The sequence below is a fragment of the Lactuca virosa genome, chromosome 1, assembly GCF_052849685.1.
Source record: "Lactuca virosa cultivar CGN04683 chromosome 1, Lactuca_virosa_CGN04683_v6, whole genome shotgun sequence".
Taxonomy (NCBI): Eukaryota; Viridiplantae; Streptophyta; class Magnoliopsida; order Asterales; family Asteraceae; genus Lactuca; species Lactuca virosa.
The window spans coordinates 98,071,595-98,087,549 of NC_136426.1; the positions used below are offsets into that span (position 1 = coordinate 98,071,595).

Consider the following 15,955-nt stretch of genomic DNA (forward strand, 5'->3'; position numbering starts at 1 on the left):
ATGATTAATTGAAAGCAGGACTATAAGTGTATAGTAATTAATTGGCCAATGGCAATAATCAATTACAAATCATATGTGATTTGTGTGAATTTGCATAATATTTTAGTAATTAATTGGAAGCAAAACTATAAGTGTGTAGTGATTCATATGTAAATCATAAGTGAATCATATATAAATTACATGTGATTCACATATGAATCATATGTAAATCACAAGTGAATCACATATGAATTACATGTGATTCACATTTAATTCACATATGAATCACATGTAAATTACAAGTGAATCACATATGAATTATATGTGATTCACATGTAAATCACATGTAATTCACATATGAATTACGTTTATAAGCATACATGCATTTTGTGTGAGTATTATTTGTTAATTTTTTTTTAAAAAAAAATTGTGAATTTCATATTTGAATCTTAATTAAAAGATACAATCACATGTGAATCTTACATTATATAATCACATGTGAATCTTACATGATTATACATATGCATACTTGTGAGTGTTCTTGCATTAATCAATTTTTTTTTTATTTCTTGTAGATTTGGAAGACTTTTAGGAAAATAAAGAAGATGTGAAGAATGATAAATTAAAAAAATATGAAAATCTTGACACGAATAAATGATAACACTTTAAATCTTTGTAACATTTTTTGTTTTTTATATTTTATTTTGTATCGAATATAATACTTGTACTATTGTGTTTAAAGATTAGTAAATAAAAATGAGTTTTTTTTATGATTTATTTAAAAATATTATAGTATAAGAAACATGTATATATGCACTTGAAAAATATACATATATGCACCTGAAAAGTTAATTTTTTTGGTTAAAAAACTATAGTTTTTTTTTAATATTCTAGTTTTTGTTAGAATATACTGATTTTTAAAAATTTATTGTTTTTAAAAATTTTGCATTTTTTTTAAATATATTTTTTTAATTTTTTAAAAATTTCATGTTGTCTAAAAAAATATATAATCTGCATTTTTTTTAAAAAAAGAAAATTATTATTTTTATAAAAGAATCCAAAATTTTGATTTATAATATTAATTTTTAGACATTTTTATTAATACTTATAATAACACAAAAATTAAACATTATATGAGATTGGTGAGATGACGATCATGCTTTTATTGAGTTAATTTTGATCTAACGTTCCATCTTTAGTTCTCGAATTCTCGGGAAACTATGAGTTCTCAACGGATCTTGTGATAACTCAAATTAAAATAAATATATAAATATATGATATAAATATATTATTATAATTATGATTAAGGAATTTATTAGGAGTAAATAGAGAAATTATGGAATTTTAATTCCAAAACCCATCACATTGATTAGAGTCATAAATTTGGACTTTTGGGTTAACTAGAAAGGTTACAAACTTGAGCATTATAAAAGTCATGAGAAATAGAGTGGAATGCCCACAAAAATTGCAAGAAAGATTGGAGAAACAAAATAGAAATCGGGGTTTGAAGTTCGTGAAGGTTTTCGGAGCTATTCTAAAATTTAAGGTATGTCACTCGGATTTAAGCTAGAATTGGTTGTTTGAGTAGGATTACATTCATGCTTTGGTTCGACCTATTGACTTTGTTCTGGCCAAGTCATGAAATTGATTGATAATTTCGAAGAGTTATGTTAAAAAAACTAAAACTGTTTGAAATCGTTTGTTTGGGTTTACTTTTAATAATGGGTTACAAGTATATGTTGGTAAAGAGTGAAGATGGTTAATGGTGATTTTATAGATTTATTTACATTATATTTTGCGTAAAATTGAAGTTCAGTATTTATAAAAATGGGAGAATTTTTTGGGTAAAAATGGTGGCTTTTCGGGGCTCCTTTTTGTTTAGAGCATTAGGTATGGGCCCGTTGAGGTGGTGTTATAACACCTTATAACACTAAGGGGGAAATGATGTTCATGGTGTTATGACCATGAGGAGGTTAAGAGGAGAAAAATAGAGAGAGAAGAAATGTGCAGCCAATCAATGTTCCCGTTTCAATATGTCATAACGACAACAAGATATGCCATAACATCAAGGGGGAAATGGTGTTCATGGTGTTATGACCATGTTATGAGATGTCACATCAGCAAAAATATCACTTCTCGTTGCCCATACTATATGCTCTTATGGGTTAAAGAGAAAAAAATATATATGTTTTTTTTCTAAAGAAAGAAAAAGGCTCACGCGTAAACGGTGGCTTAGGGATGAGCATATGGACCGGGGAACCGGCCGGAACCGGTACCGGAACCGGAACCGGCACCGGAACCGAAACCCGATGGAACCGGTCGGGCCGGGACCGGGACGTTATTTTTGTGGATTTTTGAAACCGGGAACCGGTAGGAACCGGAACCGATATAACCGGAACCGGTAGAACCGGCAAAAACCGGAACCGTATGATGCTATTTTTCGAGGACCGGTTCCAACATTTGAAGACACGACAAGAACCGTTAGGAACCGAGAACCGGTAGAACCGCCGGGCCGGTTCGGTTCTTGATTTTGGCCGAAGCCGGTTCCCGGGTCGGGTCCGGTTCGAGCCGGTTCGGTCCTTTTGCTCATCCCTACCGTGGCTATTTGCATGGAGTTACACACTGTCACTTTTCGAATTGATAATTGAAATTTCATAAATGGCCCCTGAAGAGTTAATAATTTGACAATTCCTTATATATCTGAAAAGATAAGTTATTTTCTAGTAGAATTTGAAGTTACCAAAACTGATCCCTAAGTTTAGCAATTTTCATATTTTTTAAACCGAAGCTTAAATGTGGAAACAACATGGTCATCTCATTTTAACAACTTGTTGAGTAATATTATTTAATTATTACTTAAGCCATATATTATTTAGAGATTTAGTTGTTTTGACATTTGAAAATATTAATTTTTAAGAAAAAACCTTATTAATATGGAATAACGACTTAATTGAATAATTATTGGCTGGCCGAACGAGACATGGAGGATGTGGTGGAACCAAAATGAACGCATATGATAATTTTAGAATTGTGGCCTTAGAAAAACATATTGGTGGAATGTAGGGTGCGTGTAACGTAACACGATTCGGTTAAGACATAACGAAAACGAGGTGAGTTTTTCGTGTTCTGTGGTTGCTCGCACATAAATGTTTATCATGCGTTTATTATGTGGTTTTTATTTATTTATTCACAGTATATTTTATGATAAGTATGGTTGTATGCAAATGATATTTTGAGTTGTTTATCTATTGTGCGTTTTTTTTGGTGACATGTTTAGTGGGAACGGGTGGGGTGTTTAATCGTCGTGAGCATGACAGATGTGTGTGATCGGCGGGGATAGGAATTGAGATTTATACTCATTTCCTTGGATATTTAAAATGCTTGAGTACAGTGGATGATGAGTTGTCTCAAGGAGAAGGGAAATGAATCTTTGGTTCTTTCTCTGGATAATTAATCATTCCCCTAAATTATGTCATCGGGTGATATGTTTGTTGTATGATTTATTGAAACTATATGATAAAACCTTTTGTTTTTTTTAAGTGATGGACATGTATGTGCAACGAACTCACTAGGCCATAGGATTACCCATTTAGAAACTTTAAATGTGAGCAACCCAGGAAACTATTTAGCTAGGGGCAGAGGAAAGGACAAGGAGGAGGATTAATCAAGAAGGCAACAAATGAATTCCGCGAAGACGTAACACCCGAAGCTCTTCGGTTGAAGACTTTGTATTATTTTATTTTGCTTCCGCTGTAGTTTAGTCTTTAAGTAAATTCATAATTGATCTTTGGAGATGTTGGAACGACAATTTGTCATTTAATCGATATTTGAAAATTGGGGTGTTACAGATCTCGCCCCATATATATATATATATATATATATATATATATATATATATATATATATATATATATATATATATATATAAACGAAATCCTATATTTCAATCGTTAATTGTGTTTAGTGTTTACAATATTAAGAACGTTATATAAGTTATTTGGTCGCATTAGTCAATAATTATGATCACGTTAAAGCACACAAAATTAAAACGTTATTTTAGCATTATTTCAAATAGAATTATGTGACATCCCCTAATTTCTCGGCCAGAAAAGACCGATTTAATTTATGTTTTTTAAAATAAAATCAGAGAAATCTTTTCAAAAGATGTTGCGGAATTGGTCCCCAAACAACATATGATAAAAGTTTATCAAAACCCTTCATTAAGAAGGTATATATTTTCCATATATATCAAAACCTCGGGATGTCATGTTCCGATACAGATCAAAAGCATAAACAAGACATTATAAGCCTTACTACAGTTATTTACAACTACTGGCCTATAATCCAAAAATCTCACATCATCCTCCGACTATGCTCGGGGTCCACTACCTGTAATCATAAAAAACTGAGTAGGTCAGGCTTGGGAGCCTGGTGAGCATATATGGTTTTCAACCCACAGTAATAATAAACTTATTAAATTCATCAATCAATAATAACCTTGATTACCCGTTCCCGTTATCCTCACTTTACGTCCCTAAACACTTTTCACAAGGGACCTAGCCTAAAGAATATCATCGGGATAGACACTACTGCTAAGGGGTTTCCTTAGCCATACGTGTCCTAAAGGCAACCATGAGGGGGATTGGAGTACAGCGAATAAACACCCAAGTTCATTAACACCTACAGGTTGCGGGCCTGCTAGTGCTTCCCACTGGACTGTCTAGAAAGTCTGTGGTCGTCATCCAAACTCCGCTAGATGACTGAATCACAAATCACAACGAGGCCTCTCATCACTTTATTTCATCACACACCAACTATCTACCCATATTCTACCCAACATATTTGTAGATACAAATACTTATACAGTTTAAAACTTGTATAAAACATCAACTCAACAGTCACCTCAAATAAACAATTAATATATTTACACATAGCACGTATTATAAGGTAAATACTTCATATCTATGTGTAAAATGAAAGTGACTATACACTCACTTGATTTGATGAAAATCAGACAGCAATTCGTTTCCTAAAACGTTCGTTTCTAATAAAATCGGGAGTTTTATTCAGAAATCGGGTTCTGCGAGGGTCGGGCTTCGAAACCGAAAAGATAAATTTTCCGGGCTTCACGGGCACTTCGTGGCGTATTCCGGGGCTTATAATCGATACCGGGGCTTTGGGGGATGTTAAGATGAAGAAAATATGAAGAAAGGGGCTAAATATGGCAAAATCTCAAAAGTAACCGGGAGGGTTCGCATGACCCTTGTATTTATAGGGGTCCGAAGTCCTGATCTGACGGCTGAGAAGGAGCCACGCATCGCAGATCCGAAGCTCGCAGGGGGATGGCTCGCACGAGGTCTGCGCGTGCGAAGGCTTGCTGTCCTCTCCTGATTGGATCGAGGTCTACTGGTCCGAAGTAGGGTTCCGTGGCTTCTTGCGAGGGCTTCAGACATGTGAAGGAGGACACGCATCGGACATGCATTGGACCGCTCAGCAGCTCGAATGACTCAGCCTCGTTTCGGACATGTGGCACATGCGAGGCGAGGACACGTGGCTCGCATGACTCACCAATTTCGGACACGTGGCACGATCTAAGCGAGGGTGACGTGGCAAAAACGTGACTATGCGAATTTTCTCGATTTTTGTGCAAAAACTTCTAAAATTCATAACTTTCGCATACGAGCTCCGTTTTTGACGTTCTTTATATGCACGCGTAGGTAAAATTACGCTCTACAACTTTCGTTTAGACATCGTCGGCTAATTTTGAATTTAATTTTTATATTATTATTTTTAGCGGACCGGGACAGGAAATCCGTTAAAAATTCATAACTTCTTCATCCGACGTCCGTTTTTGTCAGACTTTTTACCATTGTGCTACTAATGACGAGACCTTCGATTCTTGTTTAGGTCGTGTCGGCTAAAAATCACTCGATCTAAAATTCGAGTTTTTTAGCTGTATACTGCTAAGCTGAAACTTCGAAAAATCATAACTTCCTCATACGAAGTCAGATTTGGGCGTTCTTTTTATGCCTACTCTCAGTTTAACGAACACTACGAGTTTCGTTTAGATCACTAAGCCCAAAAAGTAGTTTATCGAAAACTCACTTTTTACGACATTCGGCCCCGTGCCGGTTTGTCGCGAAACTTCGACAGGTCATAACTTCTTCGTTATAACTCGGATTTCGGCATTCTTTATATATCTGTAATCCTTGTCACGCCCACTACAAGTTTCTTAATAGATATTGGCTTTATCTAAAATTTAATTTTTGACGCTCATTTTTATTCTTAATTAATTAAACTCTAATAATTAAGCATAAAACACATAATTCACATAATATTCACATAATTCATTTTTCATTTCTTCAAAATGAGTTACAAAGGTTAACCTAGACTATAATGTCAATATTAATGCCTAGCCTAGAAACACGGGCATTACAAATTCTTTTGTAAATTAAAAGAATTGTGTAACTAATTTCTTCACTAAACGTACCGGATGTATTCGCTTATTTTAAAATGTTACAATAGAAACTTAAAAGAAGTCGGGATATACCATTATCAATTTGTGTCAACCAAACTTGTATAGTTGGCACGGTACATGGTTTAAGGAAAAACGAATTGGTACCGTACCAATCTCACCCCTAACTATAAGGAATGGTCTACAAGATACTTACTCAAAAACTACGCCACCTCAGCGTCACATCAACTTCATTATATTCTTACTAATACCTACTCTACTTAGGAAATACCCACCACTCCACATTTCTATTTTTTTAAATAGTCAATTTTAACAAAAATACAAGATTTTTAAATGAAAATGAAAATTCCATTAAACCAAATTAAAAGTAAATTACTAAAAGTGAAAATAAAAATTGCACTAAAAAAAACTTAAAAAAACATAAAACTAAAAAAAACGTTACGCTTAAATTAAAAATTACATTAAAACCTAAAAACGATTAAAAAAACATTACGCTAAATTAAAAATTACATTAAAACCTAAAAAAATGGAAACCTACTCGTCCTAAGTGTCTTGGTTATGTTGCCTTGTGTAAATGTGCTCTGTCAAATCTTGGCGAAGATTGTTATGCGTTTCTAAATTTTTTATTTCCAAAATTCTTATGTAGTATTATGGACTACCAACTTGCATTATTCAGGTGGATGAAGTACGCCATTCGGGTTATACATATAGATAGTCCGACCCTTATCTTCGATTACCATATTATGCAAAATGACACGAGCAATCAATACATTATTTATTTTCCCCCTATCATGTGCTCGTATCGGGTGGTTTATGTAGTACCATTTCTTTTTGAGCACACAAAAAGCACATTCAACATCCTTCCTTGCCAATTCTTGTACTACTTTGAACAATTTTCTTTTTTCATCTTGTGGATATGTGTATGATTGGACAAAAGTAGCATACTCCGAATATGTATCCCATCTCCAAGGTAATACCCAAACTTGTATTCATTTCTATTCACAACATATAGAAAATTAGGTGTTTTATCCTGCAGAATGTCATTGAATATCAGCGACACACCTAGTACATTCAGGTAATTATTTAACCCTGCCATGCCAAAGAAAGCATGCCAAAACCATAGATCGTTTGACACTACTGCTTCTAGCATTATAGTCGGCACTCCATGATCACCCCTTTTCGGACAATTTTCCCACTCAAAATGTGTACAATCAATGTTACCGAGCATTCCTCTAAAACCGTGTTTACTTTCATGTGCAACATACAACTGTTCAACGTCACTTCTCGTACGTTTCCACAAATATGTTTCACGGTATAGGTCTATAAGACACTCACAAAATTTGTATACACATTCTCGAACGGTTTTTTAGACATCTTCAAATACTCATCTTGTGCATCGGTGATGTTGTCATATGCCAAAATCTTAATTGTTGCAGTACACTTTTGAATAGGACTAAAACCTAGTCTACCTTTAGCATCGTATCTCCATTAAAAGTATTCGTAATTAGCTTCTAAATCATTCGTTATACGCGTGAATAAACGTTTACTAATACGAAAATGACGTTTGAATTGAGTATTGTCATATAGGCAATCATCGGTAAAGTAACCACATACCAAAAATGTGTGTGCAGCCTCACGATATATGTTGATTGAATTTCTAGTCCTCTTGATGGTGTTTGAACTTTCGCATTCTTGACCCATCAACGCAACGACCGCTTCCATCAACAAGTGAAAATACATATCATCGTCATCAGATGAAGATGACAAATTGTTCATTATTTTTTGATGTTTAGTGAACGAATAATTTTAGTATATGGAGATAGAGTGAATGTTTTGTGGTGTGTGATTTAAATGGTATAAATAGTATTTATAGAGAAAAATATGGTAGTTATTTATTTATTTTTTTGAAAAACTACCAAAGTGTCATGTGACTGTTTTTTTTATTTCTCTCTCCCTTGTAGTATTGAAGCTTAGTAGTAGCATTCAGGAGGCATTACAATCAATATGCATGGGGGTGGTATTTCAAATAAAGTCATGCATGACTTTTGTAGACACATCACCATACACGTAAGGAATGTCTTTACATTTCATATAACCTAAATGTGATTTTGGAACCCTAACCTGGCGTTCGGGTATAAAGTGTCATTTTACAAATTAAAAGAAAAATAGTGATAGAAATAAAAAGTACATGGACTAAATAGTGAAAAGAAAAATTAAACCACCGATTTTCCTAGTATAGATATAATTTGGGAATGCCCCTGATCACATTCACGGGTAGTTTGGCCCATTATAATTTTTCAAAGGAATTAGCTGAAAGAAATTCCAGTGAGTTTATTATTTTATAATATTGACTTTTTAGTCGAATGTGTCGAACAAAAGTACATGTTATCTACTTATCTTATATGAATAACCATTTATTTTAACTTTGTAGGCTATTACGACATAATATTGTATTTAAACCAATGGCAATTTGGAATCTCGACCATATCTTCAAATCCTAAACATTGTCATATGTCAACGAATTCCTAAACGTGGTTTTTATTTATTAACAGTACATTAAATTTATCTTAATTGATTAGACAAAAGGAATATATATGAAATCGATAAATTTTGAAAGATATACAATGAAGATCATTCACACACGATTCTTAAAGCTTCATTCAACCAATAATATAACATCACATTTTATTTATTTTATTATATGATTTCATACATCATACATACATAACAGTGAGATATATCATACATATATAATATTTAGATATATCATACATCATACATGCATGTACAATATTAAGATACACGATATTTAATAAAAGGCGCATTTTAATAATAATACACCTATAGATCAGTTGATCTACGATTTGCTCAAGAACAAGCACGGATGACATGCCCAACGAGTATTCCTTCATCGCAACCAAGTATAACCCTATTATATAAAAATAATTGTAAGTTTTATAATCATATCAATCGAAGGTCAAATGTAAAATTCAAGAGACTTGCTGGGATGAGTCTTTTATGAATCCAATGGTCCAAACTCTGCCAAGTTCGGAGGCAAACACTTGGTCTAACTTGTAAGTTGCCACATTCCATGCGTGTACAGTTTTGTCTTCAGATCCGGTGATGATTAAATTAAAGTCCATGTTCACATGTAGTATAGACGTAATATTGTTTGTGTGTCCCTCAAGAGTTTGAATACAAACCTCAGGGTCTTAGTCCCAAACCTAATTAATGTTCATGTATTAGTATAAGGTTGGTTTGCTTTTGATCAAATAAAAATATAAAAATTACATAGACATACCTTGGCAGTATAATCATCAGATCCTGTGACAAAGTGAAGCTTTTCATCAGTTTCAAAAAATTCAATAGAATTCAAACCTTTTGAATGACCTACAATCGACAAATGTGAACTTGATGATCCAAGATTCCACATCTTGAAAGACAAACATATATATAAAAGAATTAGAATCATATTATCTAATCATGAATATGTAGTTACTTGTACGCATTAGCACGTTGTACAATGAAAGTTAATATTATGTACCTTAATGGTACAATCAAGTGATGCACTTGTGAATACATTCACATCCCTCGGGCTAAATGCTATTTGCATGACATAATGTTCATGTCCCTGAAATGTTTTAGTGCATTCCCAACCATTCTCCCAATCCCATAGCTTTATGAGCTTGTCATCAGATGCAGAAAGTATGTATGGAAGAGATGGATGCATAACCACAGACCTAATGAAGTCTGTGTGTGCCTTTAGCTCCACGACACTTTCCATATTGTTATAATTATACACACGAAGAAACCCATCATCGGATCCAACAACAATCCATTCTTTGTGCGCAATAAATTTTGCAGTTCGTACTACAAAACATAAATAAACTACAAGTAAGCATAACTAGATTTCACAACATACAAGTCTATAACTTTAGTAAGGACTTGTAAAAAATCCACCAAATAATCCACAATCAACAATAGATAGTAAATCAAAGTGTCATTCGAGTAATATTCTTAAGCTTGAACATGAGACATCGCGTACGTAGTTATTACATTCTAAATGTTAGGACAAACATGTAAAGTCCATTTAAGGCTGTGTCGAAAAACAATTCACGTACCTGGCGATTTGCCGGTTTCAAAAGTCTTCTCTGTTACCTGCAAAGAAGATGCTAACCATGAATAAATATTTGGATATATGTATATGTTTTATTTTTGTTGGGATCATAATCCCATATTATAAAGATAATCCAAATAACAAGTACATAAATTGATAATGGCTTACTTGAGAGTGAGAGTTCCAAATAGAAACATTTCCAGAGTACAAACCTAACAAGACCCTTTAGATAGAAAAAATGTAATTTAATTGTTAAGTATGTTTAACATACGCAAGAAATAAGAAAACAAATACATGGGAAATTAAAAATAGAAAAATTCATTACCATGGTTCGGTTGGATGCAAGTCAATCGATTTAACTCTCTCAGATTTTTGAATGAAAATTTTCTGAAATCAAATAAAAAAGTTACAAAAACAAGATTAATTAATAGTATGTTCAAGGAAATTAAGTAATCTAACCACATTTCAATGTGTTGAAAAAAATAACCAAAAAAATTAGTTTTTAACAAAAATAACCACTTGGTCTAGAATAAGCATTCCGGACTAAGAAAAAACATTTTTTTTGAAAATACATTTTAGACTGACATTCCGGAATTTAGGACTGACATTCCGGATTCCGGACCAACATTTTGGATTTCAAATAAAAAAAAAAAAAAAAAAAAAAAAAAAAAAAAAAAAACTCATAGAATTTTAAGAACAAGTCTTAAATCCAATGAACAACTATGGACTTTCAAGAAAAATGTTCGTTTTTTACTCAAATCTAACAAAATGTTAAACAAACATCGTAGATATGAACTATATACGATATTAGTCCATAAAAGCAGACATTTTATTGTAAAACGGTGACATTAAACACTTCGAAATAAACATTTTGGATATAAGTATAAAGATTTTTTAAAAAAATTTGAAAAAAACTTTGGAGTATGAACCGTAGTCTGAAATTAGGCATTCCGGAAGAAATTGTTATTTTTCAAAAACTGAAGACATGGTTATTTTCTTTAAAAAACTCAAATTACTTAATTTCCCTCGGTTCAATTTGCATGAAAGCCATGTTGGAAAGGTTACCTTGATCTCGATTACAGAACTCTATTCAACAGCGAAGAACAAAATTTCCATTATTCCATACATGAAAAATATACAAATTGGTCAGTGACAATTTAAATAAACGTAATAATCAACTAATAATTCAAATTTCTCAATAAATTAGTAACTAATAATAGATGTAAAAAAGAAATACAAGCAATCATTACATAAATTGTTTGTAACAACCATTCAAAATACATATCTTAAAACATAAAATAGATATGATAATCATTTTATAAATACACGTTTTGAAATAACATCTGTATTTTATTATTGCTAATAAAAGAATAATAAATAACTAACCATTTTAATTATTCTTGATGGTTGGAGGTTTGGGGCGATATATGTTGTAAGGTGCGAGCGAAATCATGTTATATAGAATGGATTGGGAGGTTTTGGTATGCGAGCAGTCGAATTTGACCCATGGTATCAAATTATCTATGGTGTCACTTGATACCTTGCCAACCATTGATTATGCAAAATAATTGTTTAACGGCGAAGATCGTATGATATTTAGTGGCAAACTAAAACAGCCGAGTTCAAAGAAAGAAGGTAAGGTACCCACGTGTGTTCCACTGTATCATTATGTAGTACTATTATTTTGACAATTTAATAAGAGTAAATTACAATAATGGTCCTTGTAGTTTGTTTAAAATCGTAGCTATTGTCCGATCATTGAAAATTTGATTTGATAGATTACATGGTTTAAAAAAATTCTTTCATCTAAAAAGAAAAAAATATATATTATTTTGCCTTTTTCATATCTTTTTTCTATTTCTTTTATCTATTTCTAAGTTTAATTATAGAAAATAAGAAAAAGATCAACCTCATTCCCCAAAAGAAATAACAATCTTCTTAGATCTAATACCGGAAGACAACAACCTTTAATTCATAGATGCTTCTAAATTGTTCACATAAATGATTGTTTATGATCTTTCTAAATATGAATTCAGCATCTAATCAAATCTAATTTCAATATCAATCCACGTTTCTACCTTACAACACATGATTCCAAATTCAACTGTGGAGTTGTGAGACTTAAATCCATGCATTGCAATTGCTAGCTCAAATGATCCTTTTGTTCCTTTAAATACATTCAAACACTTCTAGAATTGCAATCATTAATTTCATTTAGATAATACAAAGTGTTTTTGTGAATAAACTTTGATTTAGAAATAATATCATTCCATTGCATGGTAATTCGCTATTTCATTTAGAAAGTACTTTTTTCACTTCATGCAAACTTTTTCCCTAACTTCAAACGTCTATAACATTTTTCATATGAAGTCGGATTTAGTCGATTCTTTATCTATGGATTCATTATCATATCAACCACACAAATTTCACTTAGAAAGGCACTACATATTGCCACGTTTTGATCTTACATGGTTAACTGGTGACGTTTTTTTAACTTCAATGATCTTTTGAGTCAACAATCCTAGATTTTAAGAGCAAATTTCACGACAAAACGTAATTTGTTACTGGCTATGTCACAAAACAGTACTCCCTCAAAATCAACAAAATTTCAATAGATCCAAGATGTTATTGTGAGTCGTTTTGCATGTACTTAAAAACTTTGTTTCTTCAACTTAATAGGAACTTAAAAAAAAAAAAAAAAAAAAAAAAAAAAAAAAAAAAGTCTACACCCCTTGTGATGGAACCCCAATGAGTTTGTCAACCATTTTCAGGACATGACTCATCTTTGGCCTAGACTTTGGGTTTTTAGACAAGCATCTGTTGGCTATAATCCACAACTTTTGCGCTGACTTAATCGAATAATCATCTTCAAGTCTTGGATCAACAGGTACCCTTTTTGATTGTAGGTAGGACTTCACCCTTTTTATAATCTGTAGGTCATTCTTAGTAGGGTTTCTGTCCAATGGGAGCCTACCCGATATAAGTTCACACAGGAAGCACCCATAGCTCCATACATTGCATGCGGCTGTCAGATGTCCTGTTTCAATGAATGTTTGATTGTACTCTGGAGCCGAATATCCTGTTGTTACCTGATCATGACATTATATATAACATATATATCAAGAAATCCAGATATTTAAAGATGAAAACTTTGGTTGTAGACTTGAAAATCCAACAAATTAAAAGTAGGAAGGTAGCATACCGAAGAGGTTGAAATATAGTTGAGGGGGTGAGGATGTAAACTAAGCCATCTGAACGAAAGCTTAGCGTTCCATTGATCATCTAGAAGGATATTGGACGATTTGAAATCTCTGAAAATTACCTACAAACATCTTCATTTGTAAACTACTTGTTTTTAAATGTAGTGAGCCATTGAAATACGTACCTGATACTCCGCTCCTTCATGCAGATGGGCTAAGCCACGAGCAACATCTTGAGCTACTTTCAGTCTCATTGTCCACGAGAGATGTGTTGTGGACGTTGCAGATGATAAGCAATCCTCCACACTTCCATTACGCATATACTCATAGACTAGAATCGGGTTTATTTCCGTTTCATCGTCTTCTACACAGTAACCAACTAGTTTTACAAGGTTTGGATGATCAATCACACCAAGGAGACTCGCCTCCCTTAGCCGTTTTATATGTCCCTGTTGCAATAATCAACACCAAATTCAAAACCTTTCTGAATTCTCTTGTAATCTCACGCTATTTCAGAAAGAAATTGAGGAAGAAAATTAAACTAACCGGCAATCGTCCATTGGCGAGCTTTACAGCCACCTGAATCTCATCAAACGGACATTCCAGACTCTTAACTGTGCCCTTATGGACGCTCCAAAATTCACCCTCTCCAATCTTGGAAGACATGTCAAAATCGCTAGTTGCTGACTTGAGCTCGTCGAATGTGAAGACCCTCAGATTGTTTCCTTTTAGGGCAAAATTTGAGGAGGTAAGATGATCGGATTTGGACCGTTTGAAATCCGACGAAGCGGTATAAAACGTTTCATTCGAACTCGATTTTGCTCGACTTCTGGGTTCATATTCGAATGAGAAACATCGACAATGAAACACCATTCTTCCTTCAAATCATTGATTTCAAAAAGGTAAATTAAGGTAATAACGAAAATGCGAAAGAAGGTGTTATGGAAACGTGACACCACTCCATGGAAACTAAATGGAATCTGTCTACTGGTAGTGGAAATTTCCTTCTCAATTTCGGAGGTGACGATATATTCACTTTTTGTTTTAGAAGAAATTCATTTACCATTTATTTCATTTTGTGTCATTATGAAAAAATATAAGATTCTTTTTTGCAAAAAATTCTATTGAAATATATGATTTTAATTTTTAAGAAAGGTTTCAACGAGAGTTATAGGTTCGGACGTTGGTTAAGTTTGGGTTTTCTTGTTTAATCAATAAAGTTAGAAAAATAAAAATATCAATCCAATTCAACTTATTTAATTTAACGGACCGAAAGTTTAATGCATGCCTTGGATTAAATTCATTTGTACAACTACAATCGCTTTTTATTCATACACAATAATTTATGTATATATAAAGCATAACTTGTTATGTATGGCTAAAAAATATTGTGTACGGATTAGGGCTGACAAATTTGTACCACGGAAAACCAACCAACATGTTACCAACCGAACCAATAAACTTGGTAGCCAATATATTTGTAAGCCAATATGTTTGGTTGATAGTACCGTACCAATTGATCAATGTTGGTACGGTAATGGTACAAAAATTTGAATACCATGGTAATACCGTACCAACCAATTTGTTATATATATGTGCTTTAACGTGGTAATAACTATCGACTAATACAATCAAATGACTAAAATAATATTATTAAAACTGTAAACACTAAACACAATTAATAGTTGAAATATACGATTTCATATATATATATATATATATATATATATATATATATATATATATATATATATATATTTCAACTATTAATTGTGTTTAGTGTTTACAGTTTTAATAACATTATTTTAGTCATTTGATTGTATTAGTCGATAGTTATTACCACGTTAAAGCACAAAATTAAACCGTTAATTTAGCATTACTTTAGTATAATTCTTTTGTAAACAAAAAGAACTACGTAACTAATTTCTATATTAAACATTAAAATCCCGATGTCTTTATTTTAATAGAATTCTTTTGTAAACAAAAAGAACTACGTAACTAATTTCTATACTAAACATCAAAATCCCGATTTCTTTGCTTATTTTTAAATGTTACAATAGAAAATTAAAAGAAGTTGGTATATACCATTACCAATTTGTACCAACCAAACATGTTGGTAGCCAAATAAATTGGTACCAAGTATAGTTGGTATGGTACCGGTAGAAAATTTTTTATACCAATTAT

The 15,955-nt window shown here is 32.5% G+C and overlaps 1 protein-coding gene across 1 annotated transcript; it reads right to left on the bottom strand.

Annotated features, from left to right (window-relative positions):
* Positions 1-13,129: 13,129 nt before the first annotated feature.
* LOC145105798 (serine/threonine-protein kinase PCRK2-like) lies at positions 13,130-14,692 on the bottom strand. The gene is made up of 4 exons (XM_079042879.1): positions 14,318-14,692; positions 13,957-14,220; positions 13,774-13,893; positions 13,130-13,660 (listed from the first exon to the last, which is right to left on the bottom strand). The coding sequence occupies exons 1-4, from the start codon at positions 14,642-14,644 to the stop codon at positions 13,295-13,297; spliced, it is 1,077 nt and encodes a 358-aa protein (XP_078899005.1). The 5' UTR covers positions 14,645-14,692; the 3' UTR covers positions 13,130-13,294.
* Positions 14,693-15,955: the final 1,263 nt, after the last annotated feature.